The 22,826-nt window shown below is 36.4% G+C and overlaps 4 protein-coding genes across 15 annotated transcripts; 1 reads left to right on the top strand and 3 right to left on the bottom strand.

Moving 5' to 3' along the window:
• Positions 1–123: 123 nt before the first annotated feature.
• On the bottom strand, positions 124–10,315 carry LOC139783103 (solute carrier family 12 member 9). 7 transcript variants are annotated; one of them, XM_071722242.1, is made up of 10 exons: positions 10,206–10,315; positions 4,094–4,371; positions 3,877–4,011; positions 3,235–3,572; positions 2,920–3,133; positions 2,584–2,853; positions 2,297–2,504; positions 1,413–2,201; positions 907–1,329; positions 124–825 (listed from the first exon to the last, which is right to left on the bottom strand). In XM_071722242.1, the coding sequence occupies exons 2-10, from the start codon at positions 4,359–4,361 to the stop codon at positions 627–629; spliced, it is 2,844 nt and encodes a 947-aa protein (XP_071578343.1). In that variant the 5' UTR covers positions 4,362–4,371; positions 10,206–10,315; the 3' UTR covers positions 124–626. The 7 variants fall into 7 exon arrangements, with proteins under 7 accessions (XP_071578343.1, XP_071578349.1, XP_071578329.1 ...); XM_071722248.1 differs by lacking the exon at positions 10,206–10,315 and adding an exon at positions 9,478–9,496; XM_071722228.1 differs by lacking the exon at positions 10,206–10,315 and adding an exon at positions 4,583–4,956.
• LOC139783196 (uncharacterized) lies at positions 4,753–20,000 on the top strand. 4 transcript variants are annotated; one of them, XM_071722351.1, is made up of 8 exons: positions 4,753–4,797; positions 8,166–8,363; positions 15,015–15,349; positions 16,732–16,799; positions 17,133–17,388; positions 17,569–17,694; positions 17,914–18,193; positions 18,288–20,000. In XM_071722351.1, exons 3-8 carry the CDS (start codon positions 15,144–15,146, stop codon positions 19,320–19,322), a joined length of 1,971 nt encoding a protein of 656 aa, XP_071578452.1. In that variant the 5' UTR covers positions 4,753–4,797; positions 8,166–8,363; positions 15,015–15,143; the 3' UTR covers positions 19,323–20,000. The 4 variants fall into 4 exon arrangements, with proteins under 4 accessions (XP_071578452.1, XP_071578461.1, XP_071578443.1 ...); XM_071722360.1 differs by lacking the exons at positions 4,753–4,797; positions 8,166–8,363 and adding an exon at positions 9,654–9,941 and having other exon boundaries at positions 15,022–15,349; XM_071722342.1 differs by lacking the exons at positions 4,753–4,797; positions 8,166–8,363 and adding an exon at positions 9,655–9,941.
• Positions 5,268–6,942, bottom strand: LOC139782649 (uncharacterized; the record flags this gene model as incomplete). Its single annotated transcript, XM_071721663.1, has 4 exons — positions 5,268–5,700; positions 5,791–5,868; positions 6,024–6,291; positions 6,518–6,942. Coding segments are annotated over 4 exons (852 nt in total), but the record flags the coding sequence as incomplete, so codon positions are not given.
• On the bottom strand, positions 19,895–22,592 carry LOC139783215 (HEAT repeat-containing protein 3). 3 transcript variants are annotated; one of them, XM_071722373.1, is made up of 7 exons: positions 22,572–22,592; positions 22,303–22,457; positions 21,887–22,147; positions 20,877–21,805; positions 20,465–20,765; positions 20,220–20,393; positions 19,895–20,119 (listed from the first exon to the last, which is right to left on the bottom strand). In XM_071722373.1, coding segments are annotated over exons 1-7 (1,941 nt in total). In that variant the 5' UTR covers positions 22,573–22,592; the 3' UTR covers positions 19,895–19,999. The 3 variants fall into 3 exon arrangements, with proteins under 3 accessions (XP_071578474.1, XP_071578490.1, XP_071578483.1); XM_071722389.1 differs by having other exon boundaries at positions 22,318–22,457; positions 22,572–22,590; XM_071722382.1 differs by lacking the exon at positions 22,572–22,592 and having other exon boundaries at positions 22,303–22,560.
• Positions 22,593–22,826: the final 234 nt, after the last annotated feature.

The following is a 22,826-nucleotide window of genomic DNA, read 5'->3' as shown; positions in this document are numbered from 1 at the left end:
AAGCAAAAAATACATGATTGATCCTTTTATTGGGAATAAATTTTTATTTATTTAGGATATTCATAATTATTACTAAATAATATTTATGATAATATGAAATGCGATATAAAAGTGATGCAGTAATAGTATTTTATATATGAAGTATATTAAGATATATATCATTATAGTTATGATCCGTTAATATATTTACAGTTTTAGTCTGTCTAGTAGTCATTTTTTTTAAATATTCCTGTCCCACGAATTTCTTATACAATACTTTTGTTATCACAGTAATAAATTTTAGTACTTACAATATTAAACTTTCTTTTGGACGTGACAAAAAATTTTCTGTTATCTTAAACCAATCTTAAAGCAATGCTTATTGCTTTGCGATACTATACTATCATTATATTTTGTAAAATAATTACCATGTTTTAATTATTAACGAAAGATATAATAAATTATAGTTTTATCCGAGCTTTATGCATGTAATATAATTTGTTTTTTAAATTATTAATAGTAGTATTATAAGAAATCATAGTTTAAATATAATCATATATAATTTAAGTTTATCTTCTCTGAATTTATCTTCTCTTCTTACCAATGGAGAATGTATTAAACATTTCCATATCTATTTATACACTTTGTTATAAGGTGGTCGACGTAACAGCACTAACACCATGTACTAAAACTGTCGGTGGTAAGTCGACAGTTAATTCTGTCAACGATTGTAGATACTGTCGATACATATCATCCTCATCCCAAGTGTTCGAGGCTGGCGGTCCGGGCAAATATATAAATGTTGTCGCAGTTTGAGAAGAATATTGCCTTATCAGTTGATTAACGCTGAGAAGTAAAATTAATTAATTAAAAAAACATCTTTTTCTTTGTAAAAAGTTGTAGTCAAAGAATCAGTTAAATGCTTACCCCAATATATAAGCCCGGGACACGTTACTCAAAGCATTATTGGACTCTGTACTTGATTCATATTGATTTTTTGGCTCAAGCAGAGGCCTACCCTTTAACCCTCGGATTTGCTCTCCCCATTCCGGAATTTTTTTAATCGATGCAGAGATTCTTAGTAGATTTAATGATTTCCGAATTCTGTGCTCGTTCGAGATTCTCGGGTATTCGCTCATCGAATTAGGAGAATCTGAGATACTTAGGCTTTCACTGCCATTCGCAGTTTCGCAATGGAACACTCTGAGATGTAAGTTTTTCCAACTGGGTACCATGTTGATAATACATGCGAGTTGAAGCATGAATAACGACGTTGTATCGAATGGATCTTGATCGGTTGGTTGGAAAAAGTTGACCGGCCATACATCGATATATTTCAAATTTGAGTTTCTAAAAGTTTCAAATACACATTACTGTATGTAATAATAGAAATGTTATTTCAAATATTTTCGCGATGATGAATTTCTACTTACTTCGTTAATTGCGCTTTATTTAACAGATGAAAGTTTCTGCATAGACATAAGTTCTTCTTCATCCTCAGAACATCCGAGCACATGCCGACATATTGAACCGGATCTAGATTCTTTTCGCCTGTTGCTTGTCTTAGAGGGAACACAGTGTTATTCGGAAGTGTTGTACTATTTTCGAACATCGTCGTCGCGTATTGAGAATCCAAGAAAAAGTTCCTTGGCGTTTCTTCATCATAAAAACCAAGAACGATCGTATTCGGTTTCATCGCACCCATGCCAGACAGTCTTATTAAATGTTGCATGCCTTCGCGCACCGTTTTCGTCACGGTCAATTCGATGAAGGCTTTAACTCTCATATGGTCAACTAAACTCAACCAGTGCGGATATTCCTCCATCGTAGGATCGCTACTCTGACCAGTAAATTCACCAACCTTCACGTGTCCGATAACATAGAGTCCTCCTTTCTTCAAGTCATTCACGAAATCGATAAGAGGACAGGCGGAGCGCGGAGATGCAACCATCAGTAACATTTGTGGACGCCAAAATTTAACGTGATCCTTGCGCGAATCCAACATCAACAAGTATTTTCTGACTTGATGGAATATCAGTGCTTGAGATATACTGCCCCACGGCGCGTTTTTACTCGGCGAGAATAAATGTAGCACAATGATCAATATTAAGCATAAAATTATGCTACTGGAAGCATAAATGCTGTTGATTATGAACATCATTATCAATGTTCCAAGAAGACCTATAGTCGCGGTGTGCCACGTGAAGTAATTGAATGTTGGCCTGAAGAGAGGAAAGATTTAGATACTTGTGAGGGACAAGTTATATATTAATCGTAACTAACGTAATTTAGTGCATGTACTGAAAATAGTATATACCTAAAGTTTGGTGCACTAGCAAGTTCCAATCCAAGACACGCGAGATTGGTAGCGAGATAACTTAAAAGAAACAATACCGAATTAATTTGAGCAATGGTATTCAACGAGCCGATAAGCAAGATTGTCTGAACCAAAATCCACGAAGTTAATACCGCTGCTATTGGATTGCCGCGCCATGTGCCTTGTATGATGAAATTTAATCCCGAACCTAGACAAGGAATAAAGCAAAGATATTTAATTACACAATTAAATTGAATTAAATGCTTATTGTCATTGTAATTACTTACCAAATACGTTGTCTTTGGCCAACGCTTCCAATACTCTGCTAGAACCTATCAAATTGCTTAAACCAGCGCTAAATGTAGCAGTGAGAATGCCAACGGCGACAAATGGCGGCCAAATATTAATCGGCATCATGTAAATAAAGTTGTTTTGCAGTAAAAAACGGCTAGTAGTAGCAGCCGTTAAGACAGACAACAAAATGTAGCATATGAACGTAAATGATACCGCAGATAATGTCCCACGTGGAATATTTCGGCCGGGATTTTTCAGCTCGCCTATTATAATTGTCATATGGTCAGTATTGTACATTATATCAAATATAAACAAATAGTTTTATTTACCGCTCATATTTGCACCGGCCATTATCCCAGTTACACCACTGAACAGTACACCAAAGACGCTCGCAAAATCCGTCATAGTTCCTCCGCTTGAGTAATCGGCACTGTAATTCGAATAGAGATTGCTGGAAAGCGTAGAAGACAAAAGGCCCGTGTAACTTCCATTTACGTGCTCTGTTATATTTTGTACCAATGTATTTGCATCTGGTATTGGTATCTAAAGGTATAATAAATAATTATTTATCAAAAGTCAGTCAGCCAAATTAATATTGAATATACAGTAATATTTTCTTACATTCAAATCAGAAAATTATTTACCTCTATTGCACCCTGAGTCAAAAAACTAATAAAAACGCTACATAGACAGATACAGACAACCGCCAAGATCGCAACACTGGTTTTCGCGAACATTGCGGCTCCGATAAGACAAACCACAAGATTGGCAGTATTTAGTATGGAACAATATAAAAATCGCCACCATCGGCCATCTGGTATAAGTCCAGTTTTACCGCTCAAATAACCGGAAGGGCCAAAATTTTCAACCAAACCCTCAGCACATCCAGAGATACAAAGCGCACTGGATACTACATTGGCCATAAAAAAGAGAGTGCCAATAGAGCCACCAAATTCAGGTCCTAATGTACGACTGATCATAACTGCATATAGATTAATAGGAAAATATTTTTCATGTCTTTTAAACTTAATGTTCTGATTGTTAAAATTAGCAATATTTTATAATAAACCGAGAAATAAGTTTTGACTATCATAGCAGCCTATTATAATCATTATCAAATATAAGCGCGACGAAGTAAGCCAATCTGCTGATAAGCTATCTTGAAATGATGAGCTGGCATAGTTGATCTATCTCTGTCAGATAAATAAAGATAAAGATGGAGAATAAATAGAATTTACTTGATGGAAGTAGCATGGAAGTAGCTCAAAACAGGAACAAAAGGATACAGTAAGCGCCACCACCCTCTACAGCGCCGTTGGTCGATATAGCGCAGACAGACGCGACTGTGAATAATAAAATACCATATGCTATAATGAACTGAACTAAAGTCACAAATAACCCTGCATTGCCCACAATGTATCCTGGAGAAAACGAATAGTTGATATAACTAACAGATACTTATACTTTAAATATATATAAAACTTTTATGAATTATGGACTTACCCATTCGTATAAAAACTAAGGCACTGAACATAGACAGTGTAACTGGGCTGAATACACCAGCAAAAGTTCCCAATGTACGGGCGTTGTCCACACCAAGAGTACCAAACTCGACATAGCCATCTCCCTCCGAGTGTGCCGTCCTTCTAATCTTAAAAATATTACTTAGTCGTTGAAGCACACTCCTGCCGTTGATCAAAGGAGCTTTCTCACTTGTGATCCTGATGTGGACAGGTTCTGTGTTTGTGGAGCCAACTTCCGATGCAATCATCTTAAAATTGCTGGATAAAAAATTTCAACGTTACATAGAACATAGGTATAATAAATTTAAAACGTAAAAAGATCGTTCTTCGGATATATGAAAAATTTACATGTTGCAAGTTGCAATGCTTATCAACAACACGACACACGTAGTAACTGTATATAAAGAGGCGTTGCATTCGGAGTAAATGGAGTTAAATTGACGATCGATTGGATATAAAATACACTTACGCAAAAAGTTGGAGTAAGCTTTCGGAATGATATCATTCACCAACACACACTCTTTCTCTCTCTCTCTCTCTCTCCCTTCACTTGTGTGTATAAGAAAATATAAAAGAATATATATCCGACTTGGTCATACGATTATGATGTCATGCGTTCGACGCTGTTCGATGTCGAACGTCAACACTGCAACGTCAAACGTCAAACTCGCCCCTCGATTTAAGGTTAATAAACTTGCATTACATTTGGCGTCACGACGCCGCGACGTCACATATGCATTCGTGTCTGAAGTTGGGAATTTTCGGGTTACAATGCACACGAGGCATTTAAATATGAACCACTCGACACAAAAGCGACTTAGCGACCAACTTCAGATATGAAGCATCTATGGGTCCGTTCCGTTTCACGCATGATGCGCGCATTGTCTATAGTAAACGTTACGTATGCTATAGATAAATGCACGCATATGCGTGAAACGGAACGGACCCTATAACATATGTCCTTGCATGTGTTTTATATGTATGTTACATACATACATACGCATACCTCTACATAACCTTATTTCTCAGCGTTGGTAACCCTGAAATCGGAGTTTCGTATTATCACCGCGCGAGGTCTCTATTAGAGCTATTATCATCATCAATTCGGACTTCGGAGTTTGCCCGTCACTTCTTAATACAACAATTTTCCGCAAGATGACGTGACGTGATTATTAAAGAAATTGTTGTTAAACAAATCTAATTGTAAATAACCTAACCTAACCTAACTTAAATTTTATATTGTTAATTTACACTATATGAGCCAAAGGCAAGGATGAAGGCGTTCCTAACCAAAGAGGAGCAAAATACTAAAAAAATAATCATATTGTTAATAGAGGCCCTGTGCTATAAACATTGTGAGTAAGTTGAAGCAAGTTGAAGGTACCTAACCCTCCTCATCCGAGGAGAACATTAAAACAAATATTGTTAATTTCAGTTTTTTTTTTTATATTTTGTTAATTGAGCTACTTATATAAATAATTGTAGTAATTAGTCATAATTTTATAATCAATAATCGATATAATTTCGATCCTCGCCATGTTCCTCTTCGTCCTTTCGTTCGATAAAAAGATCTTGATCTTCAACTTTCTGTACGTAATACAAAGCAAATATTTTTTAGATGACAATTAAATATAATTTAATAATATCGATAAAACGCGCATGAGATATTGCCCATACTTGCAGTTTCAATTTTTTCATATTGATTGAAAGCTCTAACTTGCGTTCTTTTTGCTGCACCGCTCGTTCCTCATAAATCTATTCACATATTTATTTCTCTCATTATAAAAAATATTCTGTGAATTAAAATATTCTTATCTATTTATAAATAAATTCCATGTGATCTTATATCTTTTTTGTATCTTAATTGTAACAAAAAAAAAACAGATTTTTGCCTACGAAAATTAACTGACTTTATAATGAAGTAGCCAATGGCCTAGATACTCCACAGGATCGGTCAGTTTTTTCGCTACAATTTCACACAAAGCTTGGATCAAAGGTTTGCTCAAGACTTTTTTTAGGTAGATGTTATTCGGTAACAATTGGGCGTGACAATTAGACGATGAATTGTTGGACGTAGAATTAATAGAATCGCTGCTTTTATCTACTTCGATCTTTGTCTGCCATAAATCTTGCAAGTTGTCTATGTCATCGTCACTTAAATTTAGAGTTTTTAAAAGTCTGAGAAAGCAAAGAAAATGAAAGAATTAGGGGTAGAAAAATAAGCCGCTTATTATATTTAATATTTTATACATAATTCTTTTTAATATTTTTTATTCTTTATTGATATAGCATGTGACGATGAAATTTGTTTTACAACATTTTGATGTTATAAACTACAATTCTGATTGATACGAGGAATACTTAAAATTAATTATCGATCTCTGATTGTCTGATTCCAGCTAACCTGACGTGTTCATCCGTAAGACTGGTATTAATCAATGTCTCGACAAGATTTTCACTCAAATCTTTCTCGTGCAAAAATATCGCGATTTCCTCATCTTTCCTAGTTTTTTTCATGTCCTTAATCACTTGTATGTTGTCTTCTATTGATTTTTCTTTCACCTGATCTTCTTCCTGCTGCTTACGTATTATGTCTTCTTGTTGCTTCTCCAAAAATGTATTATCCTTTATTTCTTGCATTTTTAATAATACTTCTGTAACAATTTCTCTTACAATTCTCAAGTACAAAGATTTTAGGATGAGATTTGGAATTATAAGTTCTCGTACTATTTCATATAACGTACGTATAAACGTCTGATTAAAATGACTTGAAATGAAAACCGTTTGAAAACTTTGAAAATAATCCTGACATTTGATTTCGTTCTCACTTCAGGTCTTCAAAAAGGTGAAGTTTTGCGCGGTCCATATAGTTCATCTTCAGCCTTAATCGAGATGATTTTCTTACGGTCTCACACGACACTAAAATCAAAAAAACCGCGTGGGTTAACGCGGCGAGGCCTTCGTCGCGTTTAACAAACGGATGGATCTTCCTGCACTTAAATTTGCATAGTTACCGAGCCATTTACCGCGTGCAGTATATATACATATATATACACGTTGAGACGGAACCACGTATTCGCGCATCGAGCAGGGTTTCTCGATTTCTATACCGTTGTTATATAAGAATTAGTGCAATGCGTTTTCGCGCAGTCTTTATAATTTATGTACACATGTTACATGTACTCCTTGGGTTTATGCATTTTTATGCAACGGTCTGCTCTGTCTCTTCACAAATACGACAAATGTTCTTCATTTAGATAAATGCCGCCAATCAAACCACTTTCAATATTAACAATTCCATTGTCGTACTTTTTATAACGCGTCGCGTATCATCACCGATCGCGACTCATTTCTAACATTGTTGATTTATTGAACACTTGAATCGAGGAAAATGGGTCATACACACACACACACACACACATCTAGAGTGCTCTATTAAAGTATCGCGAATTACTTTGGAATTCGACTGAGAAAAGCACGCGTGATAAAGAAATCATTTTTATTTCTATCAAGTACTTCTCGATAACAAAAAGAAGATTACTAAAAGATTTATAAAGCATCCTTGATACAAAAGAATGAATAATTACTTTACTGATTGATATATATATTAGTTTCGTTTGGGAAAACGCTTTATTGTAACAAAAATTAGTGTATTATATTTATTTAAATATAATTAATCTTTTTCCTTTCATTGACATCAAGGCCAGCTTACTAGGTCAATCATCAAAGGTGAGACGAAAGATCCGATGAAAGATGAAAAGATAAAAGATCCTTTGCGGTAAACTTTTCGTATCATCGGGATCATCTCATAATTATTTTCAATAGCGAGTTTCATTGCGCCGTTGCTCTTGAAAGCCAGCTCCATTATGCTCGCATACAATGCTCGAATTATAGGATAATAAAGTCTAATGATTTCAAAAGATTCACAGATCTATCTCGAGGCGCTGATATGCAACGTTATTTACTAATTTATGTTGTGAATTTTTTGAAACTCATCAATATCGTACATAAAAAGACTCGTAATTTTCTCACATGTTTTTTTTTTTTTTCAGGTTTTATCAATTACGACAGGTAGACACCGTTGCGCGAATATTACGAACGAACTGAATAAAGTTGCACGATAAGGGTGCTATCTTATCAGTTTGGCGATGTAATCAGTACAGAATTGAATCGAGATATAGTACGGGATAAATCGTTTGCATCTGACTTTCTCGCATCTGTGGAATGAATTGAGTGTCACGAAATTAAAGGTAACTCCAGAGAGACTTTGTTTCTTTCTAAACATATGTGTTGTCAATTGCAAATTTGCAAAGTGATTATACAGTGATGCGTTCCCGCCGTGTAAAAACATATCACGCGCTACTTATATAGCGTTTGGTCTTCGGTATCGCGACGTTGTCATCGATCGAAATACACTCGGTGGATATGCAGATATCGCGCATTTATTGAGATCACTGCCTTATTTTGCAATGCCATGCGATAACCGTGACATGGAGAGAATATCAAGAAAAAACGATTAAATTCTAGATGTAGCGTCTGCAATTCCGCGTTTCTATGCGATTGATTCGACATACGAGTGCGCATTACATCATACGGATAAAATAGCATTGCGACCACAAGTTGGCGTTATCGCGCAGACTTTTTTATTGGACGCTGTATATTTACTTGACGAAAAGACTTTAATAAAATTTCGAAATTATGTTTAAAGATTATATATATATATGATTAAGAAATTAATTTAAAGAAATTTCGACAATATTTAACCGGGCTAGAAGTTTAGATTTAATTTGTGAATACTTTTAAGTCTCTCGATATAAAATATGGTCGCGTGTACTTTTACTTACAAACTGTGTCTTTTCTTGTGCAACTTTCCAAGCCAATTCCACTAACGCCTACCTACGCGATAAACATGCATCTTGAGTCTCTAGAAATGCGCGAGCTTGCATTCAGTCAGCATTAGTCAGCGTCGGTACATTGTGGTTTATTAAGCGAACATTTGATAGAAAGCACGTTACAAATTTTAGTGTGACTAGAATTGACCCTCTTTTATTTTTGTCAAACATTTCTCTCAGAATTCTAAAATTTATCCAAAATTTATAAATAAAATAATTTCACTTGACCATCACTTAATTTTACATCACTTGACGTAATGTTTTTTAAATTTCTTTACAATTTTGTACCAATTAATAATTTTTAAAAGTTTATTCTATTTATTTTGATAAAAATCGCATAAAGATAGCACGATGAAACGCCAGTTTCGCGTTCAGTAGCAATAAAATTAACATAAACGTTTAATGACCCTAATTCACACTATCTACAGTGTTACAGAGGTATGAGTCTAAATACAGTTATGTGTGCAATTACTTGAGAATTTTTGGTTTGAATCTTACGCGCCGAGTACACTCGGCCCTGATGGCCAATCTGGTCTCACCGTTGAACGCGGCGCGAAATTCACGTGTAGGCGAAAATGATCGAAGGATGGCGATAGTGGCCGAACGTGAACGCGAAACGCGACCGGCCGCGGCGGCGCGGGCGGCGCGGCGGCCGCACTGGCCCGCTGCCGGCGCTGCCGCTCGCCGCACGCCGCAGTTGGCGCTTGGCGCAGTTGGCCACAGTTGGCCGGCGTGGCTCGTAGCGGCAGGGGGGTTGTTTACGTCGTTCGTTCGCTCGCAGTTCCGCACGTTGAACTTTGATTTACATCCTCGTGTGTCTCCTAATCGTGATCAGTTACGTGAAAGTGTACCGTGCTTCGTTAAAGCGCGTCTCGCAAGAGTCCGAATAGTTTGACACGTCGCGGTCGTCGCCTATCATCACACCCGCACACTTACGTAAGTATACGTACAATGACTTGGACAGGTCTCTCTCTTGCACGTATATCGCGGGTCGCGTCGCAGGAGTTCTTATCGCATATATTGAAATGCATATTTTCACTTTTTACGACTTTCGTTCGACCAATCGTTACAGCTTATAGATAATTGTCACGCAAGATGTATAATATAATTTGCGCGCGCTTACGAAAGTCCAACAAATTCCAACAAGCTTTCGTTAGAATGGATAAAATCCATGAAAATACTGATGATCTTTGAAGTTACCTTGGAGAGGTAGACAAGGAGAACGAGACACGAGACTCGAATATATCCACGATTGCGGGCTTAATATTAATATATAATTTAACGTTTGCGATAACACGTAAAATCGCCCGTGCAACTCGCGATGGAAGATGGAAGTGCGTACCAGTGCGTACTGCAATCGACGACCGACGACGTATAATATAATCGTTGCAAGTCACTCCTATGTTATCGTCATACCTAAAAATTGCCGATGAGATAATACGGTGTTGGATGTAAGCTCGATATAAGCGAATCACATGTCTCCTTTTCGTTCCGTAAGCTACACCAGTACACCCTACATCACGAGACCATGTCCGATGGCGATATCGTATTCTCGTCAAACGCGCAAGACGCGCCACGAATCCTTGGCCCGTCCTGCTCGTAATAAAGTTATTAATGATCCATATCCCTGCTCACGCGATGGAATCTATCGAGAACGAAATTTCCGAATACTTTCCCCGTTCCCGGTCGCCACGACCCGTGGCCCGTGGCCCGTGGCCCGTAGCCCGTGATTGCGGGTTGCAACGACATTCTATTTTCGGCCGGCTCTCGGATTCGAATGGTCGTTATTGTCGTTAATGAAGACTCCCTGAAGTTTAAGAACCGGCAATTGTGCGCTACTTACAATTAGATAGAAAGTCGCATCAACGATGCGGCAGCGAATTTTACGGCTTTTCGAAATCTGTGGCGAGACTCGAGAGTCACACAGTCACACCAATCGATATACTTAATTGTCTTACTTGTCTGTATTGATGATGGCTTGGCACGAAATGCATATCAATGTTACAGCGTTGTATACGATAGATTCGCGATAAAGAAATATTAATATCTTCTATCTGCATGCCATTACATATTTGGATTCTAATGCAACGTATAGAAGATTTTATTCAGGATGAGAGAGAGAGAGAGAGAGAGAGAGAGAGAGAGAGAGAGAGAGAGAGAGAGAGAAAGAGAGAAGAAAATAAAATTGAGTATTATTGTCGTTCAGGAGATTACCTTATCTATTTTTTTACGAGTGACGCGCGAGTAAAAAGGTGTATTTTAAAACTGTGATATCAATGTTTAAGATATATAAAAAAAAACAGAAGCACGTCGATTTCGCAGTACGGCAGTTTCGTGGAAACTACAGCTAAATCGAATTTTCCTCGAGAAAGTATTTCGATCGTGCCTTTACCTTTATCGTCGACTTTGCAAACTCGTTCCGCGAGTTATTACGAGCGAGATACAACTGCTGAACGTAGTTTAATGGCTGTTACTTTTTCTGTACTGTAATGAAAGAAAAAGCTCTCCGGAAAGAGACGAGAACCGTATAATGTTCTGGAGAAGAGCGATCGTGGGGTTTGTGTGATATAATTCCCCGTTAAATTTCCCAAGATCCAAAAATATCGTCGGTGAAATAGAGCGGCCGCGATTCTGGGTCGAAGCCAGAAAATCGCTCCGTTTTCACCCGAGGCGCGATTATCACTTTTCCCACTTTTAACAAAAGACTTTCCAAATACGTTTTCTTAATCCTTTCGACTTTCCTTAGTCCTTTGGACTTTGTTTCGTGCACTCGCGAGTCGCGACCGATGCATACTCGTGTGCTCATTGTCAGCATTGAATTTAATCATCTTGCATCTTTTTTTCCATAAATATAAAACTTTTCTCAAGCGAGCAGCGATATTGTAATATATTACTTCATTTTTCTGAATATGGGAAAAAAATCAGAAAGATGCTCGGTAAGACTCAAAGAGATAAATTCATTACGGATATTTATTTAACGCCGAATCTACGTGACTTTTAATCCTAACACGTCGACGACGGTAGGTAGTACCTCTGGTACACCGATGAAAATAAGATAAGTTGCATTGTCGTCCACGCGAGTTCAGTTGCACGGTGCGATGAGTCATCGGCCAAACTTAGACATCGCGTATCAATTATACACAGCTGGTAATTAAACGGAACGTCGGCGTCGCGTCGATCGTAATCATCGATTCGTTATTGCAGCCTAAACGACGCGACGCGACGCGACGATTTACTGCCACGTAAACTTAACACAAAATTATCAGCACGTAAAAAAATTATCTCGAGTTTGCCAATATACCTATCAGCACATTTTGTGCTATCTATTTATTTTAGCTATCCGGTTTTGAGGTATACGAGAGACGGGTAGAGATTCGACATACTTCTTTTTGCAGTTTTATCGAAATCAGCGATCGATTCCACGTCATCGCATGCTTCGGGTAAATCGAGTGCGAGGGCACTTGCTTGTACTAGCGAAATATATGCTTCTCGTCAACAGCGATAGATTAGATTAAATCCTCTTTGCGCAATAAAATTTGCCGTGTGACAGATTTTTGAAATAACTTTGCTCGCGCGTTCTCGACGCCGACATTCTGAAGATTCAAAAAGTGGACATCAGATAAATTGGACGGAACGGACCGGAACGCAATTTCTATCGAAAAACGTATATTCGGCTTCGACAAATAACACATGAAGAAAAATGTCGCATATTTTTCGCGAAAGAAGTTGGTTTCCTTACGCCTAAGTATTTAGTACCTTCCTATTATGTACGTTATTATGTTAGCGACATGCTCCAGTCGTTTCTCACAGATATGTACTATGTTGCACTGTAGAACGGCAAGTACCTACATAAGCAACGGGAAAACGACGCGTGTTAACTCGATATACAAGGAGATCTTTTTTCAACGCTCACGTGCTACGATGAATTGCGAAACTCGTGCACCATACAGTTACATCATAATCAGCGATTAATCGATTGTGCTTGACGTCCAATAATGGACGCGCAAATGCATGAAGGTATCCCAGACTTACCTTGATTTTACCATAATGAAAATTTGGAGAATTGAAAAATCAACCTTTTTAAAAGCAATCGAAAATGAAGAGTTTTTTTTAAATTCACTAATTGTAAGTTTTAAAAGTGTAAACACTGTAAACAAATAGCGAAACTTTATTCTTTATTAAATTTTTAACGGTTTCTACCTTAACAGAACTTGTAAAATGTATGGATCAATTATAAAGATATTACATTTTATAACGTAAATTTTACGACGTATATATACGACGACCTTCCTCGATATTGTTGCTAGGGAAACGTCAATTCCAAATTCCAAATTAGTCAAAGAATCCAAAGGTGAAAGGTCTGGGACATCCTGTAAAGCTGACTCGCGCCAGACTATCATCCGATCGCTATTGAATAATCGCGTGCCTTATAATAAAGTTCACTTAGGTTAATATATTCTAAAACAACCGCAAGATTCGTGCGTTTAATCGAGTACTTTTTACAACGCGATTTGTCACTCGTCAATGTTAAGTTTTCTACGAAAAAGAATGTGAACAATATTAATTTCATGTTAAAAAAGCGTAATACGCGTAAGATTGATCTTTTCTTCTTCTTTATCTCGCAAAATATACACTTTTTTTTATTTATTTATACTCTCTTTCTGTACATTACCAAAGACTTGCATTTGAGTGATCGTGCGTGCGTATTACTACGACCAGTATTAGCATAAAACCTTGAAGCATATTTTGCATTTTGTCGTGCGTTGCTCATCATTTGTCACAGAATAGAATATATGTACGAATCGTATTCAAAACTTACGCGCGATCGAATGATTTCGAATCGCGAGGCGATGCACGAATTGAACAAAACGGAGCGCGAGCGCGGTCAACTAATTGAGCTAATTGCATTTGTTAGACACTATTTGTACGTGCCGATTCATACGATGCATTTCAGTGCGAACATATTCGTTCGTCTTCTTCGCATCACAAAGCTCTCCGAAGCGTTAACTTTTTTATCCCGGTTAAAATATCTTTAAATGCTCAATAAAACTGAAAACTCGTAACTATGAAAATCTTGACAAATCTCATAATAATGGTGGTGCCTACATGTTAAAATTTAAAAAAGTTTTAGAGCGAGAGGGGGGGGGGGGGAAAGAGAAAGGCGCAGTTTGTGTACAGCGACATTATGTAAACGACATACAGTTGCACATTGTAATCCAGCAGACGATTAGAAGATGTCTTGTTACTTATAACCGGGTTAGCGTGACGCGAGAGTGTTTACAGCTTCTTACTGTGAACTGTCATCGGGTCAGCAAATTAATCCGTCGTCAACTTGCGGCTGTATCGGCCGTTCATCGGTTCTACTTCATCGGGTCATTCTATTTGAACCGAGCAATTGTCGTAACGATAAACGCACGCACATCCAACAATTATATCGCTCCAAATTGCTTTCCTCTCATACATCATCTAACACTGATCGAACTGATGATAGCTCATCAACGTAGTAATTAATTGCGAACGTCTGACAAACTTTATCCTTCTCGCGTGATCTGAGCAAAAACATTTTATCATACCTTTATCTTAATTATATATTTATCTAATTCTTTTTAATTACAGTTTTATTAAGGCCTCCGCACAATGGAAAATATAAGGAACAAGGAACAGATATTAGCGATTAGGACTAAAGAATCAATAATAAAGTTGGATGCACGATATATGAAAAATTCAGGCAACGGAAATAGAGAATAACACAGACAATAGATTTTTAACCTATCGGGGAAACCATGTATTAATGTTACACCAGCTTTATTCCTGATTTCTTATTTCTAATCACTAATATCTGTTCCTTGTTCCTTATATTTTTCATTGTGCGGAGGTCCTTACAATTACGTTTTGTTTTAAATACCAAATACTATACATGGACGTGTGTTTGTCTCTTTTCTGTTTTACACGCCGATATATGAAGATTCTTGCGCAAATTTTTAATATAAATTATTTTCACAAAATTAGTTTGCAGGATTGTGGCAGGACAAGGCAGGAGCTATGACAAGAAATCGATGACCTGTACGTGAACGTTCCTATGTGACATTTCGCTTAATATCTTTTTTGATACGACGATCAAAATTTGACGGATGAATCATGTCGTCCTCGAGGCCCAGACGACCTAGCGTATCGATCTACGATTATCCAGAACATTTGAATCCGTTCAACGATGACACGATGACAAATTCTCAGCCACAAGTGCATCACGAGAGTAAATCGTCGAAAGAATCCAAACACAAGTTATGGACGTTTGGCAGAACCCGAAAGAAAAGATCCAACAGCTTCTCGATCAAATCGACTTGGTGAGTATTTTTAAATAAGTATTTTTAGCCGTGCAATTTGTGACCTGATTTGTGTGATTAATAAAATACATGTAGGCAATTGTGTGTGAAACTTTTCTAACTTGTTTGTAACTTTTACAAAGGAAATACGAAGAAATAATGCATAAAAGTGCCTTGATATTATGAGATATAACAGTAATGAGATATAAACCTTCAAAAACCTATCTATTTTTCCATTTTGTATGTTTTTCCTACAATTCTTTCAGAGAAACGAAACAATTAACTACCAGCTACATTAACTACCACACACACACAGTTACACTATTACACTATACGAAAGTCATGCTACATTTTTTCTCACACACACACACACACACACACACACACACAGAAAATCATTTCTCTGGATGCTAGAGGTTCACTCTCACGTTATTCACGTGATTAAAAAAATACTTTCAAAATTAAATTGAGTTCTGGTCTGATTAACAATCGGACTAACCGAACTAATCAGAGCTGCGCAAAGAAATCGAAGAATCCGCGCCGCGAGCATCGTCATCGAATCGAAAGTTGAATTAACACGCGTTGCGAGTACGTACAATAGCGAATGTGAGTGCGCTTGAAATTATCGACCGTGATCGTCGGCAAAGTGGAAGTGATATTAAGCGGAATGAGGATGAATATAATCGACGCTTTTAACTGCAAATGTGCATAGGCTTTGCTGTTCACGCGCGTGACGTTTTAGAAGATTCGCATCTTCTCCTTTTTTTTTTTTAGTTCTTGCGCAATAAATCAATTTATATCTCGATATTCTCGACACTCGATTCGAGCGTGCCTGTAATGAGTAAAGTAAGAATGCGTTTTTGAGAAAGATATCGGATATGTAAACATGACAAGGAACAAGACGTTCCTTGAAAACTTTTATAACTATTTTTAAATTCACAAAGTAACGCCGTACGTAATTTAATTCCTTGGATAAGGATCCAGGATTAAGGAATCGACATAGTTGGCGAAAATTTACAGGAAAATTTAATGGTGCAGCACGTTATGAATTTTTCCCATAGTCCCAATATGTCCCAAATATGTCAAACGATGAACCGCGCAATCTCATCTCTCGTCATCTTCGCGTATGCGTAAATGCCGCGTGGATCCGTTAAGCGGTTAAGGCAACGCAAAAAGCGCAACATCATTATTACTGTCGCCTACGGAATCAGAGCGTTCCTAAATAAATAATATAATGTTATTTTAATTTTATTATTAGCGTGATTACAATTTTAATATGTAATGTAATCTCAGTGTGTGCAATTTTAATTGTATACTAAACTAAATACCACACACCTTTCTGTTACAATCCAATAAAGTAAAAATATCGTTATGTGACATTCAATATCGATTTTTGTGTTTAGGAATGGATTGTTTGGAAAGCGCAAAGAAACTCCAGAATCGATGGAAAAGAGGTCGACGATTACAACAGGTTTGTCTCTATCCAAGTTAATTGCACTCTCGACTCCCGTAAAACATACTAAACACATTAAACTATAAGATATGAATGTTGAAAATAATTAATGCATTAGAACGAGAATACGATTCCAGTAATAAGTGAAGAATTTCTTTTTCAAATTATGCGAATTTATTTTATACCCACGTTTTTTAAAGGGACGATTTAAAAATATATTTCATAATTATATTTAATGTAATTATATGTTTATATTTTAAATTTAAGATCTGGAAATATATAATGTAATCGATGATATATTTTATAAACTGTAACGTAAAATAAGATGCAACTTACTGCATGTAACTGCAGTCTCGACTACGTACAAAAGAGAGCCTTACGACAGACCAACAGCACCTCCACGACTGTCTAAGGATCAACAGGAATTTGATGAAGCCTTGGGCACTTTGACAAGGAGAAGGAAATATACTTTCGATAACAATACCTCGAGGTATAGCCCGAATTTAACAGTAAACGGGGATCCTGCTATGATCTCCGATGATAATCCTCAAAATACCACAACGTCTATCATGAACGTCGATCTCACTCCGAAACCGCCAGCTAGAAGGTAAACTTCGCAGAATTAAAATTATTATAAGAGTATTTATATTTAAAATTTTTATGATTCATATATATTTGAATAGAATAGTAAAATAATTTTATAATTTCTGAATCTAAAAGATGCCTGGCTTAAAAAGAAATGTTTCTTTTACAATTAAAATTAAATTTTCAATGGTTTTTTTTCCAGATTTGGGCAAGTGAGCCCAAGACCGACGGACAAAATACCATCTTTGGATTTCGAAGATAAGCAATCCAAGCAAAATGGTAGTATTAATTGTCACGATAAAACGGAAAAGATCCCGATTCCACCAATGTAAGATCCTCTGCTTCTTGTTTTTCGTACATATATTTCTGACAGTCGACCGTCGCGATAATTCGAAACTTTAATCGCTATAAATATTAAGCGCTAAAATGAAATCCTTCCCGATAATATAAATTAATTCCTTAAATTGTCATAAAATATCAAAATGCAACAAATGTACTTCTGCTCAAGGTTGAAAATTTTGCTTACGATGTCCAATTTTTTTTCCAGGCGAAGATTTGGCAATAGATCATCGCAAAGATTGAATGGAACCACGTCGGATATGGAGGAAGATTCGATCAATCGATCCGGTAATGTTAGCCTGAGGGACGAGAACGAAAATGTGCCCGAGGATTACGTTTTCAAGAGATTCAACCAGGACGCTGTGAGAAGATCGAATTTGTCCATCAATAGCTGTACATCTGTTACCAGTACAACAAGTACATATGGACGCAAAAAACGGAGAGCACCACAACCACCGAAACAGAAGGAACAATTGGATACTCCTCTGGTACGACATGTACATTGTGTGGATGATGATGATGATAATGATGATGATATTTGATAAACGAGCGTAATAAATACAACTGATAATGTTTTCGCAGGAAGGCAATTATCTATCTACAGTGGAGGCGAATAAAACGGAACCTATACCAGAAACGAGTAAAGTTGAACTCCAAATAACCGAGCCGATCGATATCGCCAGGGTTACAGAAAATATCGTCGAGATGAAAAAGACTTGCAAAGAATTGAACGAGGTATCCCCGCGGAAAGAAGAGCAGACCGATTTATATCCGAAAATTATCGAAGACATGTCGTCTGACAACATTACGAAGAATACCGAGAAGAATAAAACGTGTGACAATTCTAAAGACTACAAGTCTGAGGGAAAAGAAAAAAAAGATCCTTCAGAAGAAAAAACAGCACTTAAGTCTGATGAAACATCAGAGAAAACCGAATCCGAAACAAAAGTAAATAAAAAATTAAATAAGGAGCAATCAAATATCGTTGTTAAAGATTCCGTGATCGAAAAAGATCCCGTGGATATAGAATATACAAGAGCATCTCAGGAAAAGATCGAAATCATTAAGGACATCGATGAAGAATCTGGTGAGGTTTGTCTGAGAAAAAAAGGTTCGTCCAGTACGTTATCGCGAAGTGACAGTTTTTCCGTCAAGGAGGAAATTGAAAAAATTGAGAAGCAAATCAAGGAATTGGAAAGTAAAAACGCGTCTAAAGAACAAGAAAATATCGATGATACGTATCAAGATGATTCGATAACAAGCACCAGATTATCTATCCAGGCGAATCGCCGACACTTTTTCGAAAATATGGTGGATGGGCCATCTGGTCCAATTAAGTTGGAATTCAAGAAACTGCCACGTGAACAGAAGGATATTCATGTGGTTAGATTAACGGATCCGCCAATACCGGTCGCGGCGTCTCGTGACCCGGTGAAAGTGATCGAATTACACATTTCTGAACCGATCAGGCATAAACCCGAGCTCTTGGATGAGGTAAATCCCATACCGAAACCCAGGAGACACAGTGCGCTTAGTTTAAGAGACACATCTGAATCTAGATTAAAGGACGAAAGTAAGAACTTAAAAGACGATGATAAGAGAGGAAAGTCCTTCTGAAATCTTAAACCTTCGTCCACATCTTTAGACTTTCCAATGAAATTCTATTGTTTCCGTGATTTCTACATGCATTGAAAGTATAATCGTATTTAGCTGTAATTTCAAGAATCTATGTATTAAATGAACTATTATTCAAAGACTGTAAGTACATTCTATATGTTTCTTTCTTTTCTTATTAGATTACAATTGATTTCGTACTAACGCGTCATATATATATATAGGTATATATATATATATATATATATATATATATATATACACACACACATGTATAAATTTTTTTCAAGAAAAAAATTTGCTACAGAAAAAATTCTAGCATTTCTAATATATGTTACATAATTATACAGTGATAATTATATCTTGTCTTCATTTCTGATGTTTTACTGTAATACTTAGCTATTATTTTCATTATTTATTGATATGAAATAAAGCATAAACTGTCTAAGAAATGACTTGTGATAAAGTACATAATCCTACTCCAAATCTATTAAAAACTCAAGTAAAATAGCTTAAAATAAATACAAATTATAAAAGTGCAGAGAGAGAAAATAGAGGAAGTGACAAGAGCATACTTGTCTTGTTTTTCAAAAATATTTAAGTTATTTATTGTAAAAATATCTTCGTTCATGATCTCTGTAATTCGAAGAAATCGAATAAAAACAAGTGTTTAACAATGTTCATTTTTGTTTAACAATTCCTAATCGCTTCTGTTTATATTTTATAAACCTCATTAGGTTTGCATTTACAGTCGATACTACGAGCGTGCCATCTTGTAAATGTTTCTTCTGCTCACGCATCTATGAAATAATATAAAAATCAATATATAACATTGCAATCAATAATTATATGAAACTCAATATACGATACTTGATATAAGAAATAAGAAGTAATATTTACCTTGTTTTTGAAATGTGGCATTATAGATAGCAATTTAGGGACTAATTTGATATCTACCGCTATATGGTCAATCTCATCCTCTGTATATATATCCATTATTGCGTCTATAGATTCTGCTAAAACCCATACTCGAGTTTCAGTTTTAGAGCTGTCCAATAAAAACGTGGAAACAAGCTGTCAAAAATAGTTATCATAAAAAAAAATTTATTTAGGGAGAAAATTCAAAGAAACTCGAAAATGATTACCTTGATCATTTCGTAATTTTTCGGATCTTTGTTATTCAACAGCTGTACTAAATGACAGAGTATCCTTATCAAATTAACGCGGACATTCGTACTGATACATGACTGCAAGCCATTTAACATCGTCTGGATTGCGTTACAAGAAGAAGGTAAATGATTTAATTCAAATTCATTCACTTGTACTTGGACTAAACGTTGAAGAATAGCTCTCATGGCAGCAGTACCCGCTTCCGCAAGTTCTACACGTTTAAACACGTCCTCTCTAGTGATGTCTTCAAACTCTTCTATAATTTCCATCCATTTCCTAGATGCAGAATATCCAAAATTAACAAAAGCTAATAAAAATTCCATAATAAGTATTAGAAAAGAAACAGCATGTTCCTATTATTGTTAAAAAAATGTAGAAATAATCTACCTGTATAAAATGTCAACGCCTCCGAAAGCATCAACTTCTATGTTAGGCAATAAATTATTTATACATAAATAAGCTGCACCCTGAATGTCATAAAATTGCTTCAACGTAGCTTTTCCCTCTTCAGTTTGATCCAGTATTTCCTGGCTATTTTTCACTACGAATTTAGTCTTGTCCCAAATTTTATCAATCAAGTTACAATCGTTCATAACTTCAACTAGTTCCACTGGAAACGTTGACATCATTTTCAAATCTTCATTCATCGAGTCATCACCCAAGCATTCAGACTCGATCTCCATTGGTTCAAAGTCATCAGTGTCAGAATCAATTGCATTGTCTTCGTATTCAAAACATAAATTTGCAAAGATCTGTAAAGCTTGTTCCTGCATTTCCAACATCTTTCTATTTTCTTGTACCTTTTTCCTTTTATCGCTCGAAGAAGCATTGCATTCATGTGGTAAAATAGACGTTAAGCAAGACAGTATTTGTCTATGATCGATTGCAAGTACATCAGACAGGACCAATAATACTTTACGAAATACATCTGTCCGGTTATTGTCTGTGTAATTACTGATATTGATCAGTACGTCAGCTACACAAGTTTTCAAGACCAATATTTTGGAAGCAGTCTTATCATCATCGGCTTTAAAATCTAGCAGATTAAACAAAACTGATTCGCTTTGTTTAATTGTATTAATGGCAGCAACATTCTCGTCCGACAAGCATATCATGGATCGTGTAACGACCGTGACAATCTCTGTTCCATAAATATCAATATCTAAAAACTTTATCAAGAGTGATGCCAAATCTTCCTCATTAGCTCGCTTGATCGCGCTTTCATTATTTGCGCATAATGTCCACAGCAAGCTAACTGCTTCGACAAAAGTCACTTTTTCATCCCCAGCTTCTTTTGGCTTCCAGTCCGAATAGTACTATAAATAAAGAATTTATTTAACTTTAAGGTATTGTTGCAACGTATTACAATTGATTTTAACTCATCTTAAGATACCTACCTGTCTGAGTAATGCGGTGAGTGGAGTTATAATATCATCTTTAATCAAATCATTGCACGCTTGCTCCCTACCATTTTCAGCAATTTCTCGCAAAGTATGTGCAGTGTTCGTTCGTATAGCGGCATTATGATCCATCAATAGTGGGCCAATTATTTTCGCTATCCCATCCTTAGCGATTTGTGTGGCCATAGAAGAGTCGCAAGACATTGACGCCAATATTTGCAGGGCAGATAACTTTTCTTCGAGGTTACACGATTGTATCTAGAAAGAAAGAAAGAAAGAAAGAAAGAAAGAAAGAACTATTAAGAAGAGGCAAACCCTCACTCTATCTCTATAATTTCTTAATTTTCTTATCAATTTTATTAACTTAATTTTATTAAATAACAATACAAATGTTGCATCGATTAAGATTAAACCTTATCGCTGCTCACATCATCATAAACATCCTGCAAGATCTTTTCCCTGTCTCCCTCCGTAAGTTCCTCCTTTAGCTCGAACTCCTGAACGGACGGTAATCCAGTGGGATTTTCCTTGTGAGGCTTTCGCCGCTGCCTTTTCTGCTTACCCATCACTGTGAATAATTTGATAATTATTGAGAATAGTAATTATAGTGAAATATAATAAAATATATCCAAGGGTATCTCAAGCACATGGCCGATCCGCCGATCCGCCGATCCGAACCTACTTCATCCGCTTCATCGAAGATCGAAATGACACGTTGAATGTTGAATGACGCGTGACATCCTGACACCTTTGGTAAATTTTGCGAAATTTGTAACTAAAGCAATGCATTATCAATAATATGTAATATAGGTCTCTGAATTATCTACAATATCTATTTATATCTATTACATATTGATGATAATGCAGTGCACTGACATAGTAGCGACAAGCGACAACCGACAACCGACAGCAACGCCACTGATAAGATTGATAGAGA

Source organism: Temnothorax nylanderi, unplaced genomic scaffold, assembly GCF_030848795.1.
Source record: "Temnothorax nylanderi isolate EJ_2023f unplaced genomic scaffold, tnyl_v1.0 TNYL_tig0008_pilon, whole genome shotgun sequence".
NCBI lineage: Eukaryota > Metazoa > Arthropoda > Insecta > Hymenoptera > Formicidae > Temnothorax > Temnothorax nylanderi.
Note: the sequence above shows the minus strand (reverse complement) of the source record. Positions and strands in the feature narration are given on the sequence as shown.